This window comes from Erithacus rubecula (assembly GCF_903797595.1).
Source record: "Erithacus rubecula genome assembly, chromosome: 5".
Lineage (NCBI taxonomy): Eukaryota > Metazoa > Chordata > Aves > Passeriformes > Muscicapidae > Erithacus > Erithacus rubecula.
Genome location: NC_136687.1, coordinates 50183206 through 50208826, shown reverse-complemented (window position 1 = coordinate 50208826; position 25621 = coordinate 50183206). Strand labels below are relative to the sequence as shown.

The 25621-nt window shown below is 40.6% G+C and overlaps 1 protein-coding gene across 2 annotated transcripts in view; it reads left to right on the top strand.

The window, feature by feature from the left end:
* Nucleotides 1–2579: 2579 nt before the first annotated feature.
* SMARCAD1 (SNF2 related chromatin remodeling ATPase with DExD box 1) overlaps nt 2580–25621 on the top strand; it is a 40987-nt gene continuing 17945 nt past the window's right edge. The window contains exons 1-9 of one of the 2 annotated variants that reach the window (XM_079306930.1): nt 2580–2726; nt 2962–3157; nt 9122–9299; nt 12381–12558; nt 15376–15439; nt 19935–20023; nt 21914–22003; nt 22624–22708; nt 24182–24573. In XM_079306930.1, coding sequence (XP_079163056.1) covers nt 2971–3157; nt 9122–9299; nt 12381–12558; nt 15376–15439; nt 19935–20023; nt 21914–22003; nt 22624–22708; nt 24182–24573 — 1263 coding nt within the window. In that variant the 5' untranslated portion in view covers nt 2580–2726; nt 2962–2970. Of the gene's footprint in view, nt 2727–2957; nt 3158–9121; nt 9300–12380; nt 12559–15375; nt 15440–19934; nt 20024–21913; nt 22004–22623; nt 22709–24181; nt 24574–25621 lie in introns of both variants that reach the window. The other variant, XM_079306929.1, reaches the window with a different exon arrangement.

Sequence of the window (25621 nt, the reverse complement as noted above, 5' to 3'; positions counted from 1 at the left end):
TCCTTCCCTGTACACTTACTTTCTTTAGTTTTACCTTTCTTTTCTCTACTTTTCAAACATTACTCATTCAGCTTTGCAGCCTCACAGCCCATTTGTCTCTGCACATTTAACAGCATTGTTTGACTGTGTCCTCCATGCCAGTCAAACAATGTGACTTGACATCTATCACATGCACAGTTTGTCATCCTTTCCTCATGGAAAAAGTGTCAAAGTCTTGTCAGAGTCCTTAACCTTTAGATGCTCAGCGTGTTGCAATAAGTCAGTATGAGGCAAGCACATCAGAGGTGCTAACAGCAGTACTAATGTTTGCAGAGAAGCTCATGAGCTTTGCCACGGTTATCAGATCTCAAGAAGGAGCCAAATTCTCTGAGCTAAAGTAAAAGTGTCTTCATGGACTGTACATTTTTTCCCCTCTTACCCACACTCAACTTTATTTCTGCTGTACCTACAAGCTTTTTTATTCCTACTTTTGGGGTAACTTGCCTTTTAAGTGTGTGGAATTTCAAGCTGGTAGGAGTCTGAGCTTGTGCTAACAGGCAAAACTCTCTCCTATTTTCATACTGACCTGCTCTTTGCATGAAAGCCCTTGATCTCTTGCCTTTTTATATGTCAACAGTGAGTCTAACCCAGGCACTCCTTCTCCAGCACAATTTAGTCCTCCTCAGAGGATAACCTCAGGGGATAACCTCAGATGATCTCTGAACTGCACTGTTCAGACACTAGCCAGACTGCAAATCCACCTGTGCCTTGGCATCCACCTCAGGGAGCAAAATCACTCTTCTGTTCCATTTACACTGCCATTTATTTGTATTTGGGATTAGCAGAACGCAGTTTCCAACAAATTTAAACTCATCTATTATCCAAATTGTAGATTAAATTTGATGTGAAGGCAAGACATTGTCAGTGAACTTGATTTCCTCCAAATCCTTTTGCTTCTCAGTTGCTTGGCTACTGCAATTTAAAAGTCAAGTAACTCCCAGGGTGAAGGAACATCTTGTGAGCCCAGAATCACAGAGCTGGCATAGTAGATGTGAAAGTGGCTTCTTTTTCTGTTTTTCTGTTAGCTAGCATAATCTCTCCAGATTGTCTATTATTTGCTGCACCTGGCTCCCCAGTTTAATGCTAATTCATTTCTGCCAGGCCTTTATTTCATGGCTGGCTGGTATGTGAAAGGGCAGACGTGTAAAGGTAGTTTCAGTACCTCTTTGCCACTTCACCATTTCAGCCCTGGCAAGGTTCTCTGTGCAATACCAGGTATCCTCAGGTGTCTTTGCACACCTGGCTGCACGTGCTCTGCAACCACACATCCCCTGAAACCCAGCATGGCAGCAGCAAAAGGAGGTGTTTTCCCACCTATTCTGCCAAAGGAACACAATGATGGAAACATGTCAAGGAACCTAAGCTGAAAGCTGCCCTAAATTCACATGTGAAGGATGGGGTACCATCCAGAGGGACCTGGAAAAGCTTGAGAAGTGGGTCTGTGGGAATCTCATGAAGTTTGCCAAGGCCAAGTGCACGATGCTGCACCTGGATCAGGGCAAACCCTGCTGTCAACACAGGCTGGGGATGAACAGATCCAGAGCAGCCCTGCCCAGCAGGACTTGGGGGTGCTGGGGGATGAGAGGCTGGATGAGCTGGCAATGGACACTCCCAGCCCAGAGAGCCAAAGGTGTCCTGGGCTGCATCCAGAGCAGGGTGGGCAGCAGGGCAGGGAGGGGACTCTGCCCCTCTGCTCTGCTCAGACCCACCTGCAGGGCTGCAGCAACTCCGGGATCCAGCACAGGAAGGACACGGACCTGATGGGTCAGGACAGAGGGGGGACACCAAGATATCAGAGGGATGGAACACCTCTCCCATGACAGAAGGCTGAGAGAATTGGGTCATTTGGTGTGGAAGGCTTTGGGGTGACCGAATTGTGGCTTTCCAGTACCCTAAGGGAGCCTATAGGAAAGATGGAGAGAGACATTTCACAAGAGTGAACAGGGCAAGGGAGAATGGTTCCAAACTTAGAGAGTAGGTTTAAATTAGACAGTTGCAAGAAAGTCTTTACTGTGAGAGCAGTGAGACACTGTAGCAGGTTGCCCAGAGGAGCAGTGAATGCCCCATCCCTGGAAGTGTTGGAGGCCAGGTTGGGTGGGCTTTGAGCAGCCTGGAAGGTGGAAGGTGTCCCCATGGCAGGGGCATTGCAATAGGTGTCTTTAAGGACGCTTCCAACCCCGACTACTCTCCGATTGTATGACCCGTATTTTAGGGTTCCACATCTCACAGTCTTCTCACGCTTCTCCACCCAAACTTTTCAACTTGGAAGTGCGGGGCGGGGTGTGAACACGCGACGATTTGGAATCAAAGGCGTCACTCGTGCGGTGCCTGGAGCTGGAACCCGCCGGGTCACGGCGGCAGCCGGGTGCAGCCAAAGCCCGCAGCCCCACACGGAACGCGCTCCCGCCCGCCGGGGCCGCAGCCGCGCCTCAGGGCAGCGCCGCCCGGGAAAGAGGCGCGAAGGCGCACGCGCTCGCGCGCTCCGGCCGGGCCAGGCGATTGGCGGGCGGGGCCGTGACGTCATCGCCGCGCGCCGGCAGCCCCGAGTCCCGCTCCTGAGGGGAGCGCGTCGCGTGCGCTGTCCGGGCCTCATCCCGCCTCCCTCCCGCCGGCCGCACTCCTGCCCCGGGCCCGGCACGGCCGCTGCCGGCCGCCGCCTCACACCGCCCCGCCGGGGCCCGCGACAGGTGCGTGTGGGACCGGCGCCGTGAGATGAGGAGGGAGGCCAGGGGAGCGCGGGGAAGAGGGAGAGCGGGTGGACGGGCGGGTGGACGAGCAGGCAGGAGCCTTCCAGCTGCCTGACAGCGTCCCTGGCCTCGCGTTTCTTAGGGAGCGCCGGCCCGTCCCTTCGCCAGCGTTTTCTTATGTGTAATAGACGGGCCCTGTCGGCTGTCTCCCCTTCCTGGCGTTTTCCACAGAAAGGTGTAGAATATGAGCCTGTACAATTTGGACCGGTTCCGGTTCGAGAGGAAGGGGAAGGGCGCGGAGCAGGAGCCCCCGTCCCCGCCGGCGGCCCTGGCGGAGGCACCTGGCGCTGCTGCCGCTGCAGGCGAGGAGGAGGGCACGGATGACAGCAACAGGCCAGACACTCCCGCTTCGGACGGCTCAGAGAGAACCGGTGAGTCAGGTGTTGCTTTGCATGCAGCCTAAGGGCTGTGTAAGTACTTAACTTCTAGAAATAAAGTAACTGCCTTTTGTTTTGATGTGTGTCTTTTCGGGTTTTGCCCCCTTTGCTTGCTTTAAAAATGTGTTTTTCTGTGCATTTCACATCGACTTCCACAGAAGTATCCTCGTTTTTAGCTGTGTGTGCTCTAATTGAACCTGTGCGTTTACAGGCAGATCGGTAACCCTCTGAAATAACTTGTGTTTTTCATTTGATTAAATAAGCTTCAGATTAAGTGTTGGAAGTGTCTTATGTTTTCCTATTTATCAACTCTATTTACTGATGCTTATTTTGTGCTAATATTTCCGGGATTTTCAAGAAGAACTGGCTTTTATTTGTCTGACAGATACAACACTGTAGACTTAACTTTTTGAGTAGAGGCCTTGGCTAATGCATTGTGAAGCATCTCAGATGGAATGGGAAAAAAGAGCACCGTTTCTTTTCACTTGGGCCTGGTTTTCTAAAGAGCTGAGAGACCTGGTGATGATTCTCAGAAGCTGACTGTGTTAATGGTTTTGTCACAGTGTTTGTTCTCTTTTGGGGCAGAAGCTTGGGGTTTTCATGAAAATGTCAAAAGCTTGATTGTGTTGTATTGTGTACAGTAGGGATGTGCTGTTCCTGTTAGGGTTTGTTGGTTAATACTGATGACTGAAATTGCTGCTGGCTGTGTAATCTCATTCACCAGTAGGTTTTTCCTGTTGTTGAGGGAGTGTGATATGGAGAACAGACAGTATCTCCTGCTGATTATTTGGTATTTCTCAGACATGCCATATAACTTCTGGTATAGTTGTCGAGTTACAGGTGTTATTGGGGAGATCAGACAGACCTTGACTATGCACTTATTCAGAAGTGAAACAGCAATGTCTGTTGATGTTGGTTAAGTACATTTTTTGCACGTGACTTTCTCTTGGTGCAAGGCAGTTTTTCACAATATCTTATCTATGTGATAGCAAGAGAACAAGGAGGAGTTCCTTTTTTAGAGCATAGCCAATTCAGAATTACAGGAGGTGGATATTTACTCTTCCCTAAATTTTGGTTTAGTGCAGGTTGCCTGTTGTCAGTTGGTTGGAGTGCTCTTGTGTTTACCAAATATTGAGCAGTGTTCTGTGTTAAAAATAAAATATATAAAACACATGAGTTGCCATTCTGGAATTGAGTAACCTGTCCACTTGCAAAGAATGTTTTGGTGACAGGGAGAACCCTAGAGAAGAAGCAACCATCTGTTAATTCTGCTTAATTCTGCACGTGTGTCTTTGTAATGCTTGTATGGAAAAACGGGCACTGAAGAAGTGCACTTTGGAACAGGTGTTCCCTTCCTGCTTGTGGTAAATCATTGTCTTGTGCTATGGAGGGGTTACTGGGTGCAGGGGCCCTTCTTGAACTGTGAATGTAGTTGTGCAGCAGTGGATGGTGCTGCTTGTTTTGTAGCTGATTGTGTTTGGGATATACTTTGGTTCTGCCTTTAATCTGGCTGAATACTTTGTCAGTGTAAGCATGTAGCTGGTCCATAACTGCCAACAAATTTTAGTTCCTGTTTTTCACAATGCTGGTTTCCCTTGACTTAAATTCTGCAGGGCTAGGGCTGTGGAGGAGAAGGGCTGTAATACCCAATTTAGAGCCATGAGTTTAGATACAAGATAATAAAAAGAAAGGTGAAGGCCAGCCTAAAAGAAATGCAAGGCTAAGTAGTTGTGAGGAAAACTAGTGGGAGATGATGGTATCTAGCAGTGAAACAGGGTGGAGTGCAACAGCAGGCAAAACTACAACAGGTGTCCAAGTGAAAAAAGCATCCATGGACACAGATGCTGGTGTAGAACAGGGGCACTGATTAGCATTTAAAATTGAGATGTAATTAGTAGTGCTCTGCGTATACAAAATGCTTCATCTTTCACAGATACTGAGTGTTTGAAGAAGATCAAGTGGTTTCTTTATTTTTTCTCCCACTTATTTGTGCATCAATGTTATATAACCTATAAAAAAATTAATAACTTTTTAAGAAATGAAATCACATTTTCTACATGTACAGAAGTTAACAAAAAATAAACCACTCAGATTTTGTCTGCATGTTATGAGGGACTTAAATGTAATAGGGAAGACTAGATTTGATTTGCTGATGCCTGTCCCCCTTGTTTGCTAATTAGTGTCAGGCAGAATTTTTTTTTTGTTTGGGTCAAATAAAACAATCAGCTTTTTTATTGTTGTTGTTTTTATTGCTGAATGGTCATGGAGAAAGCCCAATGATGAATTTATGGCACTGTGTGCTCTCTGATGTTAACTGCCAACAAATCTGACTATGGAGTTGTTCTATACAGGGAGCAGTTTGCACCAAATTCTCCAAAAATAACTTGCCCTAATGCTCAGCCAACCATGTAAGGACAACAGTTACTCAAATTTCTTTTGAAGACAAACAAAATACCAGTACAAGAAACTGGGGAAAGAAGAGGAGAGTGGTCTTTGTTTCACTTATACAAACAAAAATGCTATTAAACAGATAACAACCAGGGTTTTTGTTCTATTTCCTTTGGTGTTGTGCAACCACAGTATGTATCTAAAAAAGAATTTAAAAATCTGACTTTTTCCTTCAGGAGCGCAAATAGTTCAATATAATTTCCAAGAAATTTCTTCAGATTTCTGTTTCATCAAATGACCTGAAATGCACATGTAACAAAGCATGGCACTATCTAAATGTCATCCATCTTTGAGAAACGTAGTCAGATGTTGTCTGTTGTGACATGAACCACCATTGTCCTTTTAAGTATTTTCTTTAGTTTTGTTTTCCTAGAACAGACCATTATTGGTAGATTGTTCTCTGTTTGTCTATAGGTCATGCTTCTTGTTCCTTTGTGTTGAACATGTGTCCCTTATGCTTTAATAAGCAATTTGTGGTGTGATGGCCACAAGAATTGGTCATCTTTGTGCACTTGTCTGTATTCAAAATTGCACAGACCTGCAGTGACTTTCAGCCAGGTTGGAGGGAATAATTCTGAACTGCATTTACTGAAGGATAGAAACCATCTCTGGGGACAGTAACCAAATTATATATGGTATGTATCTCTTAAAAGAGTTAGAAAAGTACACTGGAGGTGTACTACAGGTTTTCCTGCAAATTAGTATTATTTACTGAATAGTTCTGTATCACTTAATCTGTTAAGGAAAGTGAAGCATCTTAATTTTCATGTAGATGTTTTTAATTATGTAAATAGCTGGGTGTATTAAGATATTGAGATTATTTACACAGTTGTAGAAATGGAGCACAACTGTACCAGAACTGAACAAATTAAAATATTTGCCAACATGAATTTCAAAATGAAGCTTATATTCGGGTCTCAAAAAGCATGCTTACAAAGCTTCCAAAAAGAATTCAAATAAAAGTTGTAAAATAAATAAATGACTACACTTTGAGATTGTAATGCTCAGAGCTCACTTGCATTGGGACTGTTGTTTATTTTGTTTGTTTGTTTTTCTTTTGTTCTGTTGTCATTTTCTTTAGGATCTGATAAAGTCCTATCTTTTTCTTATGTGTCAGTTCATAGAGTGTAATCATGCTTAGAGTATTTCTAGAAAAAAAGTGATGACTGACATACCTAGTGAAGTTTTCTAAAGGTTCAAGGGAAGATATGTTGAAGAAATCATCATTTTAAGAAGCATCTTAGAGTAGTACTGACATTTAGGATTATTTTAGCCAATGGAAAAACCTTTCCTTTGAAAAGGAAATACTTATTACCTTGTAGACTTGAGCAGCATGTGCTTGATACTGCTTTCCAAAACTGGGTGGAAGTTACTTTCTATGTGACAATGCTTGTTGAACAGTGCTAGTAAATGTGGTAAGCTCTTAAGTATTGCCTCAGTTTTTGCTTTGGCCTTTGTTTTCACTTGGGAGAGAAGAAGCTGACTTTCTCAGACTGTGGTGTATGACTTGTGTAGAAGGTTGTGTTTAGAATTACAGGGCAGTGTATTCTCTTTTTATGATAGCAAAAATTGTCCATTGTGAATTTTGGTTCTGATGTTAATGTGTGCATGTAGGGATACTTATGAGTTCCTGTTTCTAGCCTCAGAGTCAAATACTGGTCTTAGAATTGCAGGCATTCCTTAATAGTTCTTTTGAATTGCCTGTAATCAGAAAATTCTGCCTCCAGCAATTACATTTTGTGGCAATAACTTTAATCTGTTGCTATTCTACAATGTTACAGTTTGATCTAAAGATGAGGAGCCCTTATTACATGTGTGATTTCTGCTTCCCCCCACTTAGTAGAGGACTCTGTTCAGTGGGATAGGTAGAGGAGGAGCAGAAGACTGGGCTTTGTTTTGAGATGAATTTATTCTAGCTGCATCTGTGTCTACTGTCTGCTGGCAAATCAGCTTTGCAAAGTGATGTTACACCCTAGTAATTTAACTCAAGTTTCTGCATTAGTGAATGGAGGCAAAAGAAACTACCTTCACTTCAGCCCAGATTGTGATTCAATAATTAATTGGACTTAGCAGCACCACTGGTGCTTGGTTCACAAGCACATGAGTTTTAAAAATGGATGGGTCCGTTAGAAGGGGAGAGGATGTCTGTGATGCTTTCTTTGTGTTATGAGAATTTAAGATGTTTTTATATGATGACTTCTGACAGTAATACCACTAGAACACAACTTTCCCAGAAGTTTGTGACTAACTCTCCTGTGCCTTATCCTGGATTTTTCCTTCATGGGCTAATGTCATCTTGTTGAGGGATCCATTCAATGCAGGTAGCTCAGTGTGTGGCTGCAGGTTGAGCTGCAGTGTGAGTGGATGGGGAGAGCCCAGACAAGCGTCAGGGAACTGCAGCCCCCTTGCACAAAGGTCCCAGGTAGGGGGCGGGACACTCGAGAGCTGATCACTCCAGACTTCCCTGCACTTAGTCTGTGAGGGTGTCAAAGCCCAGGAGTTTTTTGTTTGGGATTGCTCCTCAGAGATACCAGAATGAGCAGTGATTTTGTTATTACACCATGTATAAATGATATTGGGGATCTGGACATCTGAGACTGCTGTGGGAAGCCTGGTGTGACTCTGTGAGTGTGGGATCTGTACCTGCAAAGGGTCTTCATCCCAGCTCAGGTGCTCCCAGAGTGGTTCCTGGATGGTTGGAAAGGGAAGTTTCTTTGACAACCTGAAGGCTTAAGACTTAAATAATTGCTCTTTTGAACTGCCATTGTACCTTTGTTGATGTTTCCTCATAGACACTAAGTTACATTCACTTCCATCCCTTTAATCACTATTAAATTCCATTTTAAAGTTGTTTTCTTCTTTTTCTGTAGTGTACTCTGTAACATTTGGTACCATATTTTTTTACTTTATAGGGTGCCTTTCTGTTTCAAAGCCTGTGCAGTTTCCTGTGTCAGCCAATAGCTTGTACTTTTAGGATTTATCTTTTTTTTTTTTTTTTTTTTTTTGTTCATTCAGTGCTGCCAGAATGAGTTATTTTTAGTTTATTTTCCATAAGATTTCTTTCTTACAGAAAATGCTCTCTGCAGCTGTCATATTTTCTGCTCTGTCCATCAATTTTTCTCTCTTCATAGAGAAGAGAGAAATATGCCTATGCTTCTATCTGTGTTCCAGTCAGCTTGGAAGTAACTTGGAAGACTTTCATCATTATTCAATTATCTAAAAATAAGTACTTATTTATAAGTAGTTATTAACCTAAAATACATCTCAAACTTTCTAGTATAAAAATTGTTCTTTAATGTAAGAGGGCTGAAGATCCTTTGCCAGGTAAGTTCCCGTTTAGAGGAATGCAGCTTACAGGAATTTTCTGTGCATAAGAGTGTGAGTTCTGTTTAACGGGCTGTTGTGTCTCTGAAAGAAATCACAGCTACCTGATGCTCTAAGTACAATTAAGTATTTGAAGTCATAAGTCATTGTCTCCTCCTTTTTCTCCTTTTGAAATGACTTGCACAGAGTATTCCACCATCCCAGAAACTCCTGAAGCTCAGAGGACAATGAAAGAGTCTTATTTCAAGCGCCAGCGAGGGGTGCAGTTCCTCGATGTGTCTGACAGCGAGGAGGAGGAGCCAAGAAATGACGGTGCTGCCAATGCCAAGGAAAGCTGGGCTCCGAGGAGAGAGGTGGCCGCAATGTACGCTTTGAGCAGCTTTCTGTCCTGTCTCTGACCCTCAGGGGTGTTCTCAGTTGGAACACTGAATTGAAAGTCAGAGCCTGGGTTGGGTTCTGCTTTGCTCCTTTGGGATTCAGCTTCCCTGGTCTTCCAGGGAAGAAGTATCCAGCTAAAACATTTTCTCAGAGGAGTTCTGTGATGTTGAAATGTGTGATGTTTGTTCATTTACACATTTTTGCCTTTGCCCTTCTGTGAAATCCTTTTAGTGCAACTTGAAAACTTAACTGTAAAACACTTGCTTTACTAATGTTAAACCATTGAATTTTTTTGTATATGCAACTATATTTGGCAGGGAAGCAGAGTGTAGTATGAGTTGCATGGTATGTTTTCTATGCATAGTGAAAACTATTTCTTTCCTAAGTCATTTGGAAATTTATATTTTTGAATGACCTGGGAGGGAAGTCACTGTGCAGGAGTCAGGCTTGTGTCTGCTAGAAAGGCAGCATTGAGAGAGCAGGTGAGACAAGATGTAGATAAACATCTGCAGCCATTTGGAGCAGTTTAAAGGACCCCCTGCTAGTTATATGTCTGTGTAGTAATTGTGCCCTCTAGATATTCTTGTATTAAGCAAAACAAGGTGGCTTAACCTGCTTTTTTGATAGTCTAGTTGTATTAATGGCCAAAAAACTTTTGTGGGAATTGCAGCCTTAACAGGTGTAGTCTCTTGTTAGGCTTTCAGTACTACACAGAGCATGGAGTTACTGGGGGCTTACAGCAGAAGTGGAATAATGCATTTTCCTGCTGCTGTTACCTGAAATTCTGGTGTTGTGTTGTTTGGGTTTTTTTTTTAGTGTTTGTTTCCCTCAAAAGTTTCAACTTAAGGCAGCTACTTGAAAAGGAGAAAAAAAAAATAGCAGTTACAAGTGAGCTCTTGCTTCTGCCGGTGATTTAAGTTGTAGATTGTGCAAGGAAACAGAGGTGGCCAGCTGGTTGCATGCATCAAATTAACTTGTGTGCAGTGCTGTATAAATGTAGTTACTTCTGCTTCTGGGATCAGTCCCACCTGGAAGCTGTTCAGGTGGTTTTGTGCCACGTGGAGCTGATGCTGATAAGCCACACAGGATGCAGCTTGCAGAGCTGCTGCTTGCTATTCCTCTACTGTGCTGTGATTGCTGGCAGTGAGAGATGGGCAGCAAGGTGACTCCTCGTGGGATTGATGGACATGAGGCTACATCCTCTTGTACTCTTCAGTGTTCCCATGTAGCCACCAGGCACCTCAGTGCCCGATGCTTTGTCCCAGTGTGCTGGCTCACGTGCTGATGAATGCATACAGAACCCATGGAGCTGTCTCACAAACAGCTGTTCTGGTCAAGCTAACAAACATGGAGAGTGTGGCAGGAGTTAGCTGGGATCTGCCCAGGCTTAGGAGCTCTGGCTTTGCATAGAATCAGTCAATTCAGTGTCTGCATTATGGATTTTAATACATGTGTTACCCAGTTTGGGGGATTTGTGGGTGGTTTCTTTTGAGTATTTCTTCTTTTTTTGCAGAGTATCCTAGCTTCTTTTGTTCTGGACAAAGTACAGAACAGGAGAAAGTTTAGAGTAGAAAACAAATCTTTGATAAAGAAAGTGTGCCACAGGTTTTGCTACCAGAGAGTCACTGTCTGCACTCTGTTGGAAAAAAAAGCAGAATCTAACACAAGGCTTTTTGGGTCAGAGTTGCTTAGCAGTTAAATCAGTGTTTCTTTATGCTTGATATGAATATGATTATACACAGAGAACAAGATTTATGCAGTATGCAACTCTGGCTTTGTTGACAAGTGTCTAGATGTTATTCCCTGATAGGAAAGGATAGGATAATTGCAGTTTCATTTTAGATTGATTTTCTTTTTTACGTGCACTCTTTAAAAGAAACCTTCTTTGTTATCAAGGCAGAAAGATCAGAAATATGCTAATGGATTTTAATATATTTCATTGAATTTTTTTTAAAAGTGGAAGTAGGAGTTTTGAGGCTTACAACTCAATGCCTCAGTGGACTGAAGGATAATTTGGGTTTTCTCTTATTTCCTTACTCTTAAGAGGCACAGCCAGAGAGTCCTGGTTGCTGTGTGTACCTTTAGGAAAGGGATAAAAGGATTCTTTGATGAAAAGTTATCTTTGTGTATCTTCTATGTGACACATACATATTTTTCCATAATTCTATTGCAATCTGCCTGTTGCAACTGCTAAAGAAAGCTATAGTGAGGAAAACCAGGCTTATTTTTAGTCTTTTACCTGTATTTGCATAGAGAGAACTGCAGGCAAGCATTTCTGATGGTGAAATCCCTATGAAATGGCAAACTCCATAGAGTTCAATTAATTTTGCATTCCTAAAAGGAGTTTTTTATGTTTCTATGGAAGGAAGGAGGATGGGAGACATGTGCTTAGGTTCAGTCTTATCTGTGCTACTTAATATCTTTAAAGATACATAGGGGGGTTGCTTTTCCTGCAAATTAGCTCTAATAATCAATCCTGGAGTAAATTCAGAGCACTGTCTTTTTTCAGAAAGTCTCTTCTTATATTTATACATTTAAGAAGCTGCACAAGGAGCTTTGAATATTCTTTCTCAGTGAGCTGAGAACTAAGATAGAGAGTTGATACTGCACCTGGAAAGTGTTTGTACAGAACCTAATTCAAATCTGTTCATATGTTGGGCAAATAAACACTAGCAAGGCTGTTTGAGATAAACTTGGGGTAGTCTGATGTAATTCAGGTAGCTGAAATGATGAAGTGTTTTAAGGTGGTTATTATTAAATTCAATAACCTTTGATAGTATAATATGAGGGTAAGTCATGGTGTTTCCCTTGTCCATTCTTCTTTCTTCTTTCCTTTGCTAAGTTGAAATTGCTTGGTGCAAAGAGGTGACTGTAATTGATACATGTCTGACTTTTCCTGAATAGAGGTGTCCCTTTGCATACAAGTTGATCCAGTGTTACTGAACACATCTTAGTGTATTTTGTGCAATCCTGGTAGGTTTAGTTTATAGTAATATTCTGGTAGAGTAAAGCATTCATAAGCAAAAATAAATTTTAATTCATTTTTTTCTTCTCCCTTACATCGTAGCTCTGAACTGTCTAATGATGATGACCAGTCTGAAGAGGAAATGCCCCAGCTGGGGCTTGTAAATGGTGGGGAGCAGCAGCCAGCTGTGAAGGAGGATGTAGAGGAAGATACCAGAGACTCAAAGTTGCAAACAATGAAGGAACATTTTCCCCAAAGAAGTGACCAAGAATTATTAAAAGTAATAATGCTCAGTTCTTTGATTTATTTTGATTATTATTTTATAGGATTTATAGGCAGTTTTTCTAAGCTGACTTCATTACAGGGTACAGTCTTGTGGTGAGTTAATGCTGTCTGGATACTAGATGCCCACTAGAGCTGCTCTGTCACTGCTTCTCAGCTGGTCAGGGAAGAGAGTAGAATAAAAGACTCATGGATCATGATAAAGACACAGAGAGATGCCTCACTAGTTACTGTGATGTGTAAAACAACTCAACTTGTGAAAATGATTTGATTTATTACCAATCAGATCAGAGTAGGGTTTGGAGAAATAAACCCAAATCTTGAAACACCTTCCCCCCACCCCCCCCTTATTTTGGAGCCTAACTTTTTTGTGATTTTCTCTGCCTGCTTCCCCCCACACCAGCAGTGCCTGGGAATGGGATATGAGCACTGCAGTCAGTTCATCAGCCCTCCTTGGAAGGAGGACTCCTCTCACCCTGCCCTGCTCCAGAGTTGGATCTCTTTCCATGATGTGCTGTCCTTCAGGAACAAGCTGCTCCATTGTGGGTCACTTCCACAGGGTCACCAGTCCTGCCAGCAAACCTGCTCCAGTGTGGGCCCTTCTCTCTGTGGATCCTACCAGGAGCCTGCTTTCAGGGAGGGCTTCCCACATGGTCACAGCCTCATTTGGGCACGCACCTGCTCTGCTGTTCTCCACAGGCTGCACGTGGATCTCTGCTCCACCTTGGACCTCCAGGGGCTGAAGGGACACGGCTGTCTCACCATGAGCTTCAGCACTGACTGCAGGGGAATCTCTGCTCCAGCAGCTGGAGCTCCTCCAGCCCCTCCTTCACTGACCTTGGTGTCTGCAGGGCTGTTTTTCTCTCGTGAATTCTCCTTCCTCTCCTGCTGCAGTTGTGTTGTTCTAGTCCATTTTCCTACCCCCTTTCCTTCTTAACTGTTATCTACTGGTGCTACCAGTGCCTCTGATGGACTTGGCCTTGCTCATCATCAGGACTGTCTTGGAGCTGATTGGCACTTACTCTCTTGGATGTGAGGGAAGCTTCTGGTGCTTTCTCACAGAAGCCACCTGTGTAGCCCCTGCCACTGACAAACCTGGCTATGCAAACACAGTGCAGCTCTTAATTGTTAATAGCAAAAGGGTAAAAGTAGCATTTTATGGAAGTAAGCTGTGTAACATTTCCACGTACATGGGAACTTGGATATCTATAAAAATGAATATATAGACACACATTTCATGTAAAAACCTTTAGGTAAGTTCAACAGTGACCTCCAATGTATGGAAAATTTTTTGAGTATTTCTTTGTTCTGACATTTAAGCTTATTTGTGGCTGTTTCAATTTATAACTATTAGTAACTGCTGTTGTTGGAATGAGATGAATTGCAGAATGAGTGAAGTCACTTCCATCTTCCAGTAGATAATAAAACACTGTGCAAGCTGCATTTATGACATTCAACATGCAAAGACTTTAGTACTTCCAGTGAGGCAAAGGGTAGGTTTGAACTTCCTGTAATGTATTCTGATTATGCTGACATGTGAACATGAGAACTCTTGGCCACTGTCCAGTATACAATACAAATCTACAGGTAACTCCTTGCAAGTGAGATATGGTAGTCCATTACAGTAAAATACCCTTTAGTACAGTACATGGTATTTATAGCAAGGTTACTTTTCAATGTTAATATGTAACATTGCATTGAAGAAATACAGACATTTTACTGGTGCTCCCTGCTGGGTGTTTTGTTTCCAAATGGACTGAGCTTTATGCTTAGGCTCCCTTTATTTTAGGAAGAACAAAAGGGTTGCAAGTAGCAATTTTTGCATTTTCCTCCTAAACCTTGTAATTTAAATTTTTTGTGTATGTCCAGAATGTATCTTCAGTTTTTGGCTGCTCAGAATTTATTTGATTTAAAGACTGGTAAAAGTTCATTGTAGCTTAGTAACTTGCTAGAAATGCTATGTAGTGTGTCTAACTGCTGTTTTGTGACTTAGCTACTGAGCAGAATGTGAGGCTGATGGTGTTTGTTTTCAGGAGAATGCAAGATAGCTCCTGTATCAGCAGAACTTTGTAGAAAATGGGGGCTGTGCAGAATTTTTTCTGCAGTTACATAGCTGCAACATTTTTGAAGGAGGGCAGAGGAGTATCAGGTAAATCAGTTGTTCCTTGGACCTGAAGCAGGCAGTCCTGACACACTTGATACAACTGATGAAGGCTATTAAGGAAAAAAATCATGAACCTTTTGAAAAGGAAATTTTGCTGTTACCTCACTTGTAGAAAACCCTCTAAAAGTCTCATAATGCAGTTTGTGAAACAGATCTATGTTGAGATTACATGTGGATGGAGAAGCAATCTAGGGCTGCAAGGATATATTGATAAACCTTGAGGCATATTATACATTTTATGCATTTACTTGCAGGAAATGAACCAGTGCATCACAATAGTATTCAGACACTTTGAGTTAATAAATTAGGGGGTTTTATTATCTTGCTTTATGATAGCAGCATTGAATAGTCTTTGAAAAAAAGCTGCTAAGTAAATCTTCCAGTTTTGTTTGTAAAATAGGAAAGAAAGCAATAATAAATGACATTGGATTCAAAATATTCCAGACTGTGTTTTAAAGGGTTTCCAAATACAGCTTATGTGATCAGTCCAGCTAATACCTCTTGGTTTTGCTTTTGGATTTTATAATAGGTGTATATTTGGGGGGTATTTTAAAAGTATTTTTCAGTCACAGCTGATCCAGCATTGTCTTCCTCTGTTCAACTGGATTCAATTTCTCCACTTAGCAGTTGCCTTTTTTTTTTGTTTTGCAGCTGATAGAATCAGCATGCACAATGGATGAAGCAGTAGCTGCTGGTTTGAAGCTCAATTACAAAGGTATGTTAAAAAAAACCAAAACAAAAACCAAATCCAAATTTCAGAAGCTGTAGCTAATTCAGTGAAATTGGTTAGGGGGTATTTAAAAAGTGGTAAAGCTTTTGCTAAAAGTTACAGTACTCTGTTTGTTGTAATAACACAACACCAAATTTACAGGTTTTGCAGGGAGAAGGATGAGAAGAGGATGTGGATCAAAATCTGGAAATAAAACCAGAAAGGGGAAATTGTTCTGTGAAGCTCAGGATTGCTTCACATGGGGTTTCTTGAGTGATTCTGTTCTTGCTGATTCCTTCTTTGTCCAGAATTTGAGGCAAATAGTAAGGGGTTAGCAAAAGTAATTCTAAATGTTCTAGGTGAGCAGTCTGGTAGTATGGAAAAAATATAATAGGTATGTAGTCATTAATAAGTACATATTGTTTGTATTAAGGCCCATCACAGTTTTTTTTTTTTTTTTTGTTCAGTTTGTTTTCAAGACCTGCTTGTAATTCTGAATAAGAACTGTTAGTATTAAACATCAGACAGATTCCACTGTTTTTCTAGCAAAACATCACCCAAACCATGCTTTTGAACCCTCAGAGCTTATTTAGGGGTGTCTGTTCTGCACCTCAATGTATGCAGTCTCGTACTGTTACCAATACAAAGAAACAAAGCTAAACAAAAATCCCAACACATTTTGTGGGAGTGTGTTGCAAGTGTTAGATGTATAAAAGGGTCATAATTTGTAGGCCTTGGGCTTGTTTTTTGACATCACCCAAGTCCAGGGTTAAGTCTTGTCTTATATTTTCAGTTTGTTGGAGTTGGTCAGGGAAGAGTGGAATGCTGATATTGTAGAAAGCAGATCAACCATCTGTTTACAATTCAGTTGTCCGATGTTTTCCTGAGGGATCTTCATGGAAATGATGGAAAAGGCTACTTATGATCACTCTCGATTATTTAGTTGTTCTAAGTAGTTCATGTGTCTTTTCATGCAGGATCCTATGGATCTGGAGAATATTTATAGGAGGAAGCGTATGCTGAGGGAGAACTGTTTTACTCCTGTTTTTAAAGTACAACGCTTTTTGCTTATTTAGTTCCCCCTCTTACACTTACTGTATTTTCATTTTCTTATTTTCATATAAAAGATGAGATTTTTAACAATTTCCAAGAGGCTTTAAAAACATTCAGGCTATCAAGGGATGTTTTTGTTTTTTTAACCAATCAGACCATTTTGAGTTTGTCATTGTGTGCATGGTCAGATTCTATAGATGGAAATTCTTGGATATTGGCAATAGGAAACAAGAGTGGCATATTTTGAGAAATACACTGAGTGCTGCTGTTCCTGGAAGACTGATTACTTTTCAAGGGTTTTGATAAATATTAATCCAATCTAAGCTACTATATATCCTTAAACTTTGTTGCAGTTCACAGTGTTTGAACTAAATCACTTTGATTTCTGGTATGTAGGCTCTGCCTTTTGGCCATTTCTGTGTTGATTTAAGAATGTTGTTTCACATCCTTTTAATATGAGCCACGGGAAAGTCATCTTGGCAGCAAAATTCTCACTAATCACAGCTGTTGTATAAAATACTTAGTTAGGAGTAAGCATGCCTGACAGTGATGGTATAAATCACCCCACTTTGGACACATTTTTTAAAAATGGAGACATTACTGAACATCTGCTTTAACTGTATCAATTTCAGATATGCTTTACTTGTTGTGAAATGTTGACTGTGTGAGAGGTCAAGGCACGAAACAGTTTTGCAGAGCATGGCTTTGTGAAAAAAGTGTAATCAAGATATCCTTGAATTTTTCTGTCCTTCCAAAATGACAAAAAACTTGTATTTATAGCTTGAATTCAATAGTTGTATAGAACTAAATCAAGAAACAGTACAGATTTTTGAAAGGCATGAAGATTAGATGTGACATGTTGAAAATATGTGTCTAAGATGTGAAGTTGAAGTAATATCTGTTGCATGTGACTTGTTTCTGGTGTTGTTTTCTGTATATCTTGAAAACCACCAAAGTGATGGGTGTGCTTCTGAGCTGAAGCCTCATGTAAATCTGGTATTCACTGCTTTTTGAGGAGTCAGAAATTATTGTTCTATTATTGTGAGGGAAATCACAGTAAAAAAGGGGCTTTTTTGTTATAGGTATCAGCAAGTAACAGGGGAAGTAATTACAGATGTTCCTCTAAGGTCTGAGAAGTTGGTGCAAGCTTTTCTGCTGGCTCATTAGTTATAAAATTTATGGAGGGAACAAAGATGCCTCTGGAAGGCCTGGTGTGCCCTGCCTGCACTCCAAGGATGCTTCCTGTCTAGCAGTAGGAGTTTCTTTGTCCCTTCAGCCTTATACTTTTTTAGCACATGAAAGAAAAATTAAGTGTACTTTGCCAAGTGGATGTCTTCAGAAAGTTGGGATTTTTTTTTTTTGTCATTTGCAAATGTGGTGGGTTTCTAAAGACTACAGGTTGATTTTTAAATAGTTCTGTGTTTATAGGTTTCTGAGACCATAGTTTCCAGATGCTTTGTTTCAGTTCAATTGCTTCTAAAATTGCTCTTGATGGGGCTTCCTTCGAAGGCTGTTGAGTGCTCAGCCCATGGCCTAAAAGCAGGAAAATCTTTGAAATACTCTTCTGTCCAGCCCATGTATTTTTTTAGGGCAAAGAGGTTTGCAGGGTCACTGTTCACATTCAGAATTATCTATCCTGAGCACCATGTTAATTGAGCTTAAGAAATAATAGCACAAGGCCTCCAGTGACTTAGAGTGCTTGACCCAGCAGCAGTCTGACAGCTCCTAGTTTGATTATCAAGACAACCACACATTTCTCAGACTTAAGCTAGTAGCAGGCATTTTCCTGGCAGTATTGTTTAAATTAGGTCTTGGGCAGAAAGGTCAAGGTCTGAATGGTGAGGGAGAGCCTCCAGTGACACATTCTCTGGATGCTTTGAACTGTGCCTCTTGTATTTATTCTGGCATTATTCCAGACATCTCTTCCAGTACAAGAAAGATGGAGAGGGACTATTTACAAGAGCATGTAGTGACAGAAAAAGGGGGAATGGCTTCAAATTGAGGGGTTAGATTTAGATCAGAAATTAGGAAGAAATTCTTTACTGTGCAGATGGGGAGGCACTGGAACAGGCTGCCCAGAGAAGTTGGGGATGCCTCCTCTTTGGCAGTATTTAAGGCCAAGTTGGATGGGGCTCTGAGTAGCGTGATCTAATGGCAAGTGTCCCTGACTTGGAATTAAATGATCATTAATGTCCCTTCCAACCCAAACAATTCTATGATTCTGTGATATTTTTACCTAAATATATATAAATACATAGATTTTGAAAAAAAGCTTGATGTTTTCTCATATCTCTTAATTCCTTAATTTAAGGAAGTGTTGGTTTTGCTTTACTCTTCTTTGGGATGTTTTAATTTTTTTTCAATATATATATGCCACTTCTATGATTTCAGAGCAAATGACTATAGTAGAAAATTTATTTGGAAGTATTTCCACACAAAGTGTCTTCTTGTACAAAGATTTGGCTGCTTAATGTTCCTGTGTTAAAACTGTTTTGATTGTCCAGACAGTCTTCTGGTTTGGAAAGCAAATGTGCTTTTTGTGTGTGGGTGTACTTATTCACTGGACACCCAGGGCAGGCTGGGAGGGTAGGTTGGCCAGAGATACTGGTATCAGATACCAAAGCTCTGCAGGCACTTACTGTTCCAGAGAAAATTTAACTTTCAGTGCTATTTCAGATCATGGACTAGGAATTTTCATAGTAATTTGTTCTGGTATTGGTGCTTCAAGCCAAGCTGGTGTGTAGAAATACTGGTAATGTGTTCTTGCCTTCATGAACTGTGCACAGCAGCAGTCTGGAGGTGCACCTGGCTGGGCAGGCCTTAATGCTGACATGATAATCTCTTGATAATCACCAGGGCCTAAAGATAGTCAGAAAGTTATGGCTCATGGACTGTTTGTAAGTGATAGGTTATCACAGACTTAATATGCATAGTTTTCTCTGAGACATCTGGATTTAATGTTGAAAAGCATTTGGTAACTGTTCTAGTGTGCACCTGAGCCAGAAATCAGTCATCAGCACTTCCAGATTTGCAGTGATGTACATATTCCAGCACACAGATGGGCTTCAGCCTGGAAAAAATAGCAGCTTGAATAAAACCAGACACAGATACACCTTTATGCAACCTGTGTGTAATAACATGTGGCAATTACAAAAAAAAAGTAATAAAATGCTATTTCAGTTGTTATATATGAGAGGTAATTACTTGATTAATTGCCAGATTGCTGAAGATAACTTACAGGTAAATAAACATGTACCTTCAAGCAGCTGCTTTGCTTCAAGTTTCAATAGATCTGGGTCTGTAGTGGGAAACTGTTATGGAGACTGGTAAACATTGTGTAGGTAACAAGTAGCTACTACATTGTCGTAGTAATTAAAATATCCTGCTGTTTGGGGTGAACTTAATGAAAGGAATTAATTTTTCTTTTCCATTTCAATTCTTTTTGAAGCTGCCACTGGTAAAAGGAAACTAAGAGATTCTCCCACAAACTGCAAAACCAAAAATTATCAAGTTGCAAAAAAGTCAAGAGCTAATTATGTAAGTACTGTTTTTTTCTCTTTGTGCATTGTAAAACAAATGGAATTGCCTGACTTGGTTAGTGACAGTGGCATGTTTTATCAGAAAATTAAGCCAAATCAGATCTTGCCATCTGGGTGAGTTTTTTTTACTTTTTTATTGTTGACATTCTCAATGGAATTATTTGCTTTGTTCTTCAGTGCTTTGTATCATACCAGCCAGTTGACTGCTTTGGTGGAAGTAGTTGATGGCAAGTAGTAGTGTGTGAAGCTCTGGGTACCTTTCAGTTTTTGTTAACATCAGGGGGAATTACAGGCTCTGGATCACTTGTCCTCCTCATTTCTTTTGTTTCCTCAAGTGCATGAAGTTGACATCTTTTGCTGTATCTACTGCTATTCTTTGTTATAGGTGTTGCTAAAATATTTGAAACTATGATTTAGGGAAATCTTTAAAAATAATAAAATGTTTAATTTAAAGGAATGGCTACTTCTTCTAAATAATGGGAACTATGTCATGATCCTGGTGCATTCAGGATGGAATTTGGTAGATTTGCACAGTCCTACAGTGCTGCCATGAGGCCATCTCTCAGGCATTCCAGTAGACATCCTTGAAAGTTAGTTATGTAGAGAAAGGGAATTCTACATAAATACTGGAGGTTGGATGAAGGAGGGTGACTTTGTTGAAATTTAGTCTAATATTGTCCTCAGAACCAAATAAAGAAAACACAGTTTTCTATTAAAGGAAAAATTACAACTCATTTGTAATTCCTTTTTCCTGAGAGACAGATGTGAATTGGGTTTGTTCCTCCTCACCAAACCCCTCGGTTTGGTTATGAAAGGAGGCTTTATTTCATTATTAACCAGCCAGCCTGGCAAACAATGTTTCACTGGACCAGGTTTTATACATCAGCTTGTTTTCTCTTATTAACAATTTCAGTACAATTAAAGGGGGAAGGATTGGAAAAAAACAAACATGGAATATGTTTTTTTAGAACTTATTATAGAGAACTATAGTGAGAACTTGCAGGGTTTTTTCTTAGTCTTGCTTTTTCTCGTGGTTCCTAAGACCAGAACATACTTGGGCAGTTCTTTTATGGACTGTAGGTGCTCTCTTGCTGACACTGTAGACTCACTGAGGAAAGGAATAATGTGCTGTTAGTCAGAGTGCCTCTGGGTGATGTGGTTTGTGCTCCTTCAGCGGAAGTAAATGTTGATCCAGCCTGTTGGTATGTGCTGTAGACAAGTAACTCTGTAACCACTTAGCATTCAGAGCTCTAGGAAGAAACTCCTGTAGTTCTTTGTGGTGAATACAGAGCAGCTTGTGGTGTATAGAAGTTTTGGCACTTGTTAGCTTCTATTTTGCAGGCTAGTAGTAGCTGTTAGTGAAGCTATTGTTGATGAAAAGTTTTGCCAGTTTTTGGTGTAACTCCATGATGCTATGACATGATATTTGTGGATTTTTTTACCCATAAATCTTAAACCCACACCATTTGACATGTTTGTAGGCTGTGGTGGGTTAAACACCACATGCTTAGTAAGCTAATCTGGTCACCAACCTTTACATCATCTGCCTTAAATATCATCCAGAATTACTAATAACTTGATTTTAAAGCAAAATAAACTAGACAGTTCTAAATTATTTATATTTTAGTATCTAACTTTGTATTGTGTATTCTTATCAAGTAAAGAGTCCCAGTTTTTCATGGCTCAAGACATTTTCTATGTTTGTAAAAGTTTTGGTCTTTCTTTGATCATTGACTATGTATGAGGAATCACTTCAGTTTGAATTTGTCTTAAGTACTTTTATAATTTAGAGTGGCTTTTTAAAGATTAGCAATACTGTTGAGGTTTTCTTCTGTTTTTATAGTTGTAATTAATATTAAACCAAATGTGTACCTTTTTTTTAACATAGCTGGATGACTCAAAACCCAAAAGACAATGGGAGAGGCAAGAGATGCTTGTGAAGAAGTTGCAGGCTACATTCCCTGGATTGGATAAGGAGGTGAGCTGATGTCTCCCTATGGCACATCAGGTTTTGAGTTCCTAAGAAAACTGCAGCTGTTGATAGTCCATATGAAACAGTTCTTGTACCGACAGCACTTCTGGGAAGAGCCCAGGGCAGGAAGGCTTTTGCTGTTCCAGCTTCTAGAATGTAGCTTATCCTGAATTGAGAGCTGTTGGATGTTTTTGGGACTACATGGAACTGCTCTTCCTACATTTCTGGCCCTATGACATACCTAGCATAGTCCAATTTGTTGACTTATTGTAAAAATGCAAGGGGAAATGATTGCTCCCTCTCTCACTCTTCTCCCCCAGACTGCTCTATATATAATGCACTTTGTATTACTTTAGTAACTGATGGTTGCTCGAGCCCTTTCAGTACTGAGCTTGAAGCTGTTGGAAGCAAAGTTTGTACTTGTGTGTTCTTATACTTTGAAAAGTGGAGTGCAGCTCTGCCTAAGCTGAGTGTACAAAGAAATGGAAAGGTTTTCTCCTTTTTTATATTTCCTTTTGTTTTGAGTCATCTGATTTACAGGGGCTTTCTTTGCCTGATGTTATAAGGCACTGAAATTTAGCTTGTGCTTATCTCACCACAATGTGAAATCTCTTATTTTTTGTTAGGAGCTGAGAGAGGTACTTGAGGAACATAACTGGGTGTTTCATGATGCACTGGAGGCCCTGAAAATATTTGCAGACGACGAGGACGGTAAAGACAGATTTATAATTAATTTTATCCAAAGACAAAACAGACTTGTGATGCAAATATTTTTGAATGTCCAGCAGTGACAGTCCTGAGAGCACCATGCCTAGAAACTTGCACTTATACTTGAAGTTAGTATTACAGGGAGTATAAAAGAAGGAAGCTCACTTTTTCTGTGTTTTGATTTTTGCTCTCTAATTGGGGATAAATGCTTTTGCCCTGCTGATACAGATAGGCATGAAAAGTTGTAATTACCTATGGGTATCTCTTAAAATGTATTTTGGTACATGTTAAAGCTGATATCTGCTCCCTTCCTGCTTGTTTAAAAAAAAAGTTTGTTTTTTAACTGCTCTATTTGTAAGTTAATGGTTTCTAAACAAATAATCACAACTAACTGCATAGGTAACAAGTGATATATGCTATTTTTTCCTTTTAAAATGTGTTCTAGGAGAGAAGCATACTAGAAACTGGTCCTGAATCATGAACCTGTCTGTAAATACCAGTACTTTAAATGTGGCAGGGAGCAAACCCAGTTATTCCAAGTAAATTTTCAAGTTATAACTTAAGTCCTATTTAATGAGTTGATTACTTTTCAGTGTGTTACACAGCTGTCAGATATGTACATGTTTTGCTGTATCAGCTGTTTAAGGGCTCTTGGGATAGGGTAGTATTTAAAAATAAAAATTTAAAAATTGGATTCTTTACAAGTGGAGAGAGCTATCAGTGCTCAGGAATTTGTCCTTGCTGCTTCTGAGAAGGCAGATGTCAGGTTTGGACTCAATCAGCAGTAAGCTGGGATTGGGAAGAAGAGAAACTTCTGCACTGCAACTGCTCTCTTGCAATGAAGGAATAAAACCCTTGCAAGGCACTTCTGAAAATTAATTGCTTGTGTTGTGTTAAATAACTTCTGTCTTATTTTAAGGCACCTGAGTTATTTTGGTTGGAGATGCCTCATTCTTTGAATTTTTTAACAAGTGCGTGTTTTCATTGTCCCACCTGTAATACTGTACTACAATGCATTAAAATGGAAAAAATGTATCATTTTCTTGGTGAAAGGAGGCTTGTTTTCTCAAGTCAGCAGAATTAATATCTCTGCAGTCAGGTGCAGTAGGACCAGTACCTCATCTTAAGGATACATCAGAGTTCTTAACTATTTGGTTTTGCTTCAGAGCTTCTGCAGCTCACAAATATTGCATTGTGTTGATCATATCTATTTTAAGATACTTAAAACCTTCTGCTATTTGAGCATTATACAAATAATCTTTGCTTATCGAATACTCACAGTTGGAGCTATTTATGTATTTTATACAGATTTGCTTTTCTGTTCTCTTAGTATCACCTGCTGTTGAGTCCTTGTGTATTAAATACTAGATTTGTGTTTTACACATCTGTAGGTTTTATTTTGGAAGAACAGCTAGTGTTTTCATCAGCCCCCTACCAATACACGTTGACTTCTTGCTTTCTGTGTTGCACACATAGGTGTGGAATTTCCTCCCAAAAGGCAAGTTGCTGACTGGACCGAAGCCTCCCCCGAGAGCCAGAGTGAGGAGAGTAAAGCTAAGACACAACAGAAAGCTTCTGAAGATGAGCAGAATGGCTTTCAGAAAAAGGACAAAGGCAAAAGGAGCATTTGGAGTGCTGAAAGAGAAACAGGATACATGGAGGACGAGTCTGCTTCCGAAGATGGCGGAAGCTCCCTGGATGAGGACTATGGCAGCGGTGATGAAGTGATGGAGGATGGCTACAAAGCAAAAATCCTCAGCTTCCTGCAGGATGCTTCCCTGAGCGAACTGACTCTGATTCCCCAGTGTTCTCAGAAAAAGGCTCAGAAGATAATAGCACTCCGGCCCTTTAACAGCTGGGAGGCTCTGGTAGGTCTGCATTCTTCCTTTCCTATTCCCAGCCTGCCTAGAGTCAAGGTGGCTTCAGCCTAGGGAGGCTTAGATGGGTGGCCTTATTCTCATTAGGCTGAAATGCTATGTTCCTCCTAAGCCAATAGCATTTCAAATAGTGTCATATGACCTGATTTTGAATGAATTAAGGGGTGATTTTTCTGGAAAACTCAAGCTGATTGGCTGACATTACTGTCACTCACTCTGTAGCACAGAAAGTTGGTTGATTTCACTGCAGAAGGAGAAATTAGAGCTTTCACTTGAGAAGGAGGTGTTTGCTAGCCTGTTCTGAGCTCTTGTGGCTGAAAATCCATGCAGGAGGGAAGAATGTGGCAGGACTTTACTGCAGACACTTGTGTAGCAGCAGCAGCTTCCAGGGTAGCTCCACGATTGAAGAAGCCAGCATGGATATTTTCAGTTTCAGGCAAGAAATGGTCGTTCTCTTTTTTTTCTTCTTTTGTGCCTTTATTCTACTGCAGCTTAGTGTCCAGCATGGTTTTGCTGGCTAAGCAATGCAGCCATTTTTAGTGGAGTGAGCTGCAGTGTTTTTATTAATGAAAGGTAAAGCATCAGAAAGCTAAGCCACAGTGCACCACGGAAGGGGAAACAGTATCTGTTGGTAAGTACATTATCTTCTCTTGCTTCATTGTTACTTTCTGATGTTTACCATGGCTTGTTTGTAGACTTCACATTTCATACAGTTTCAGTTAACTACAAAACCCTCAGACCTGCTATGAGCAAAGTCCTGGTAAGAAATTTGTACAGCAGATTCTCTTGATTTAGTCCATTAGTGCTTTGGTTTTTAAAGCAGTAACACAGGCCTTTTTACAGAGTAATTGGTGTTTTTTAGTCAGCGTGCCTTCTGACCCCCCTCCCCCCCTACTTATATATGCAATAACTTCTTCAGTATGTGTAAAACAATAACCTTTATTATTCAGTGTGTGAAATATATTACCACACAACAGTAAGAGATACTAAACAGAATTTTAAGGAAAACAAAATGATCTTTGTGTGTTTTGTTGTAAGG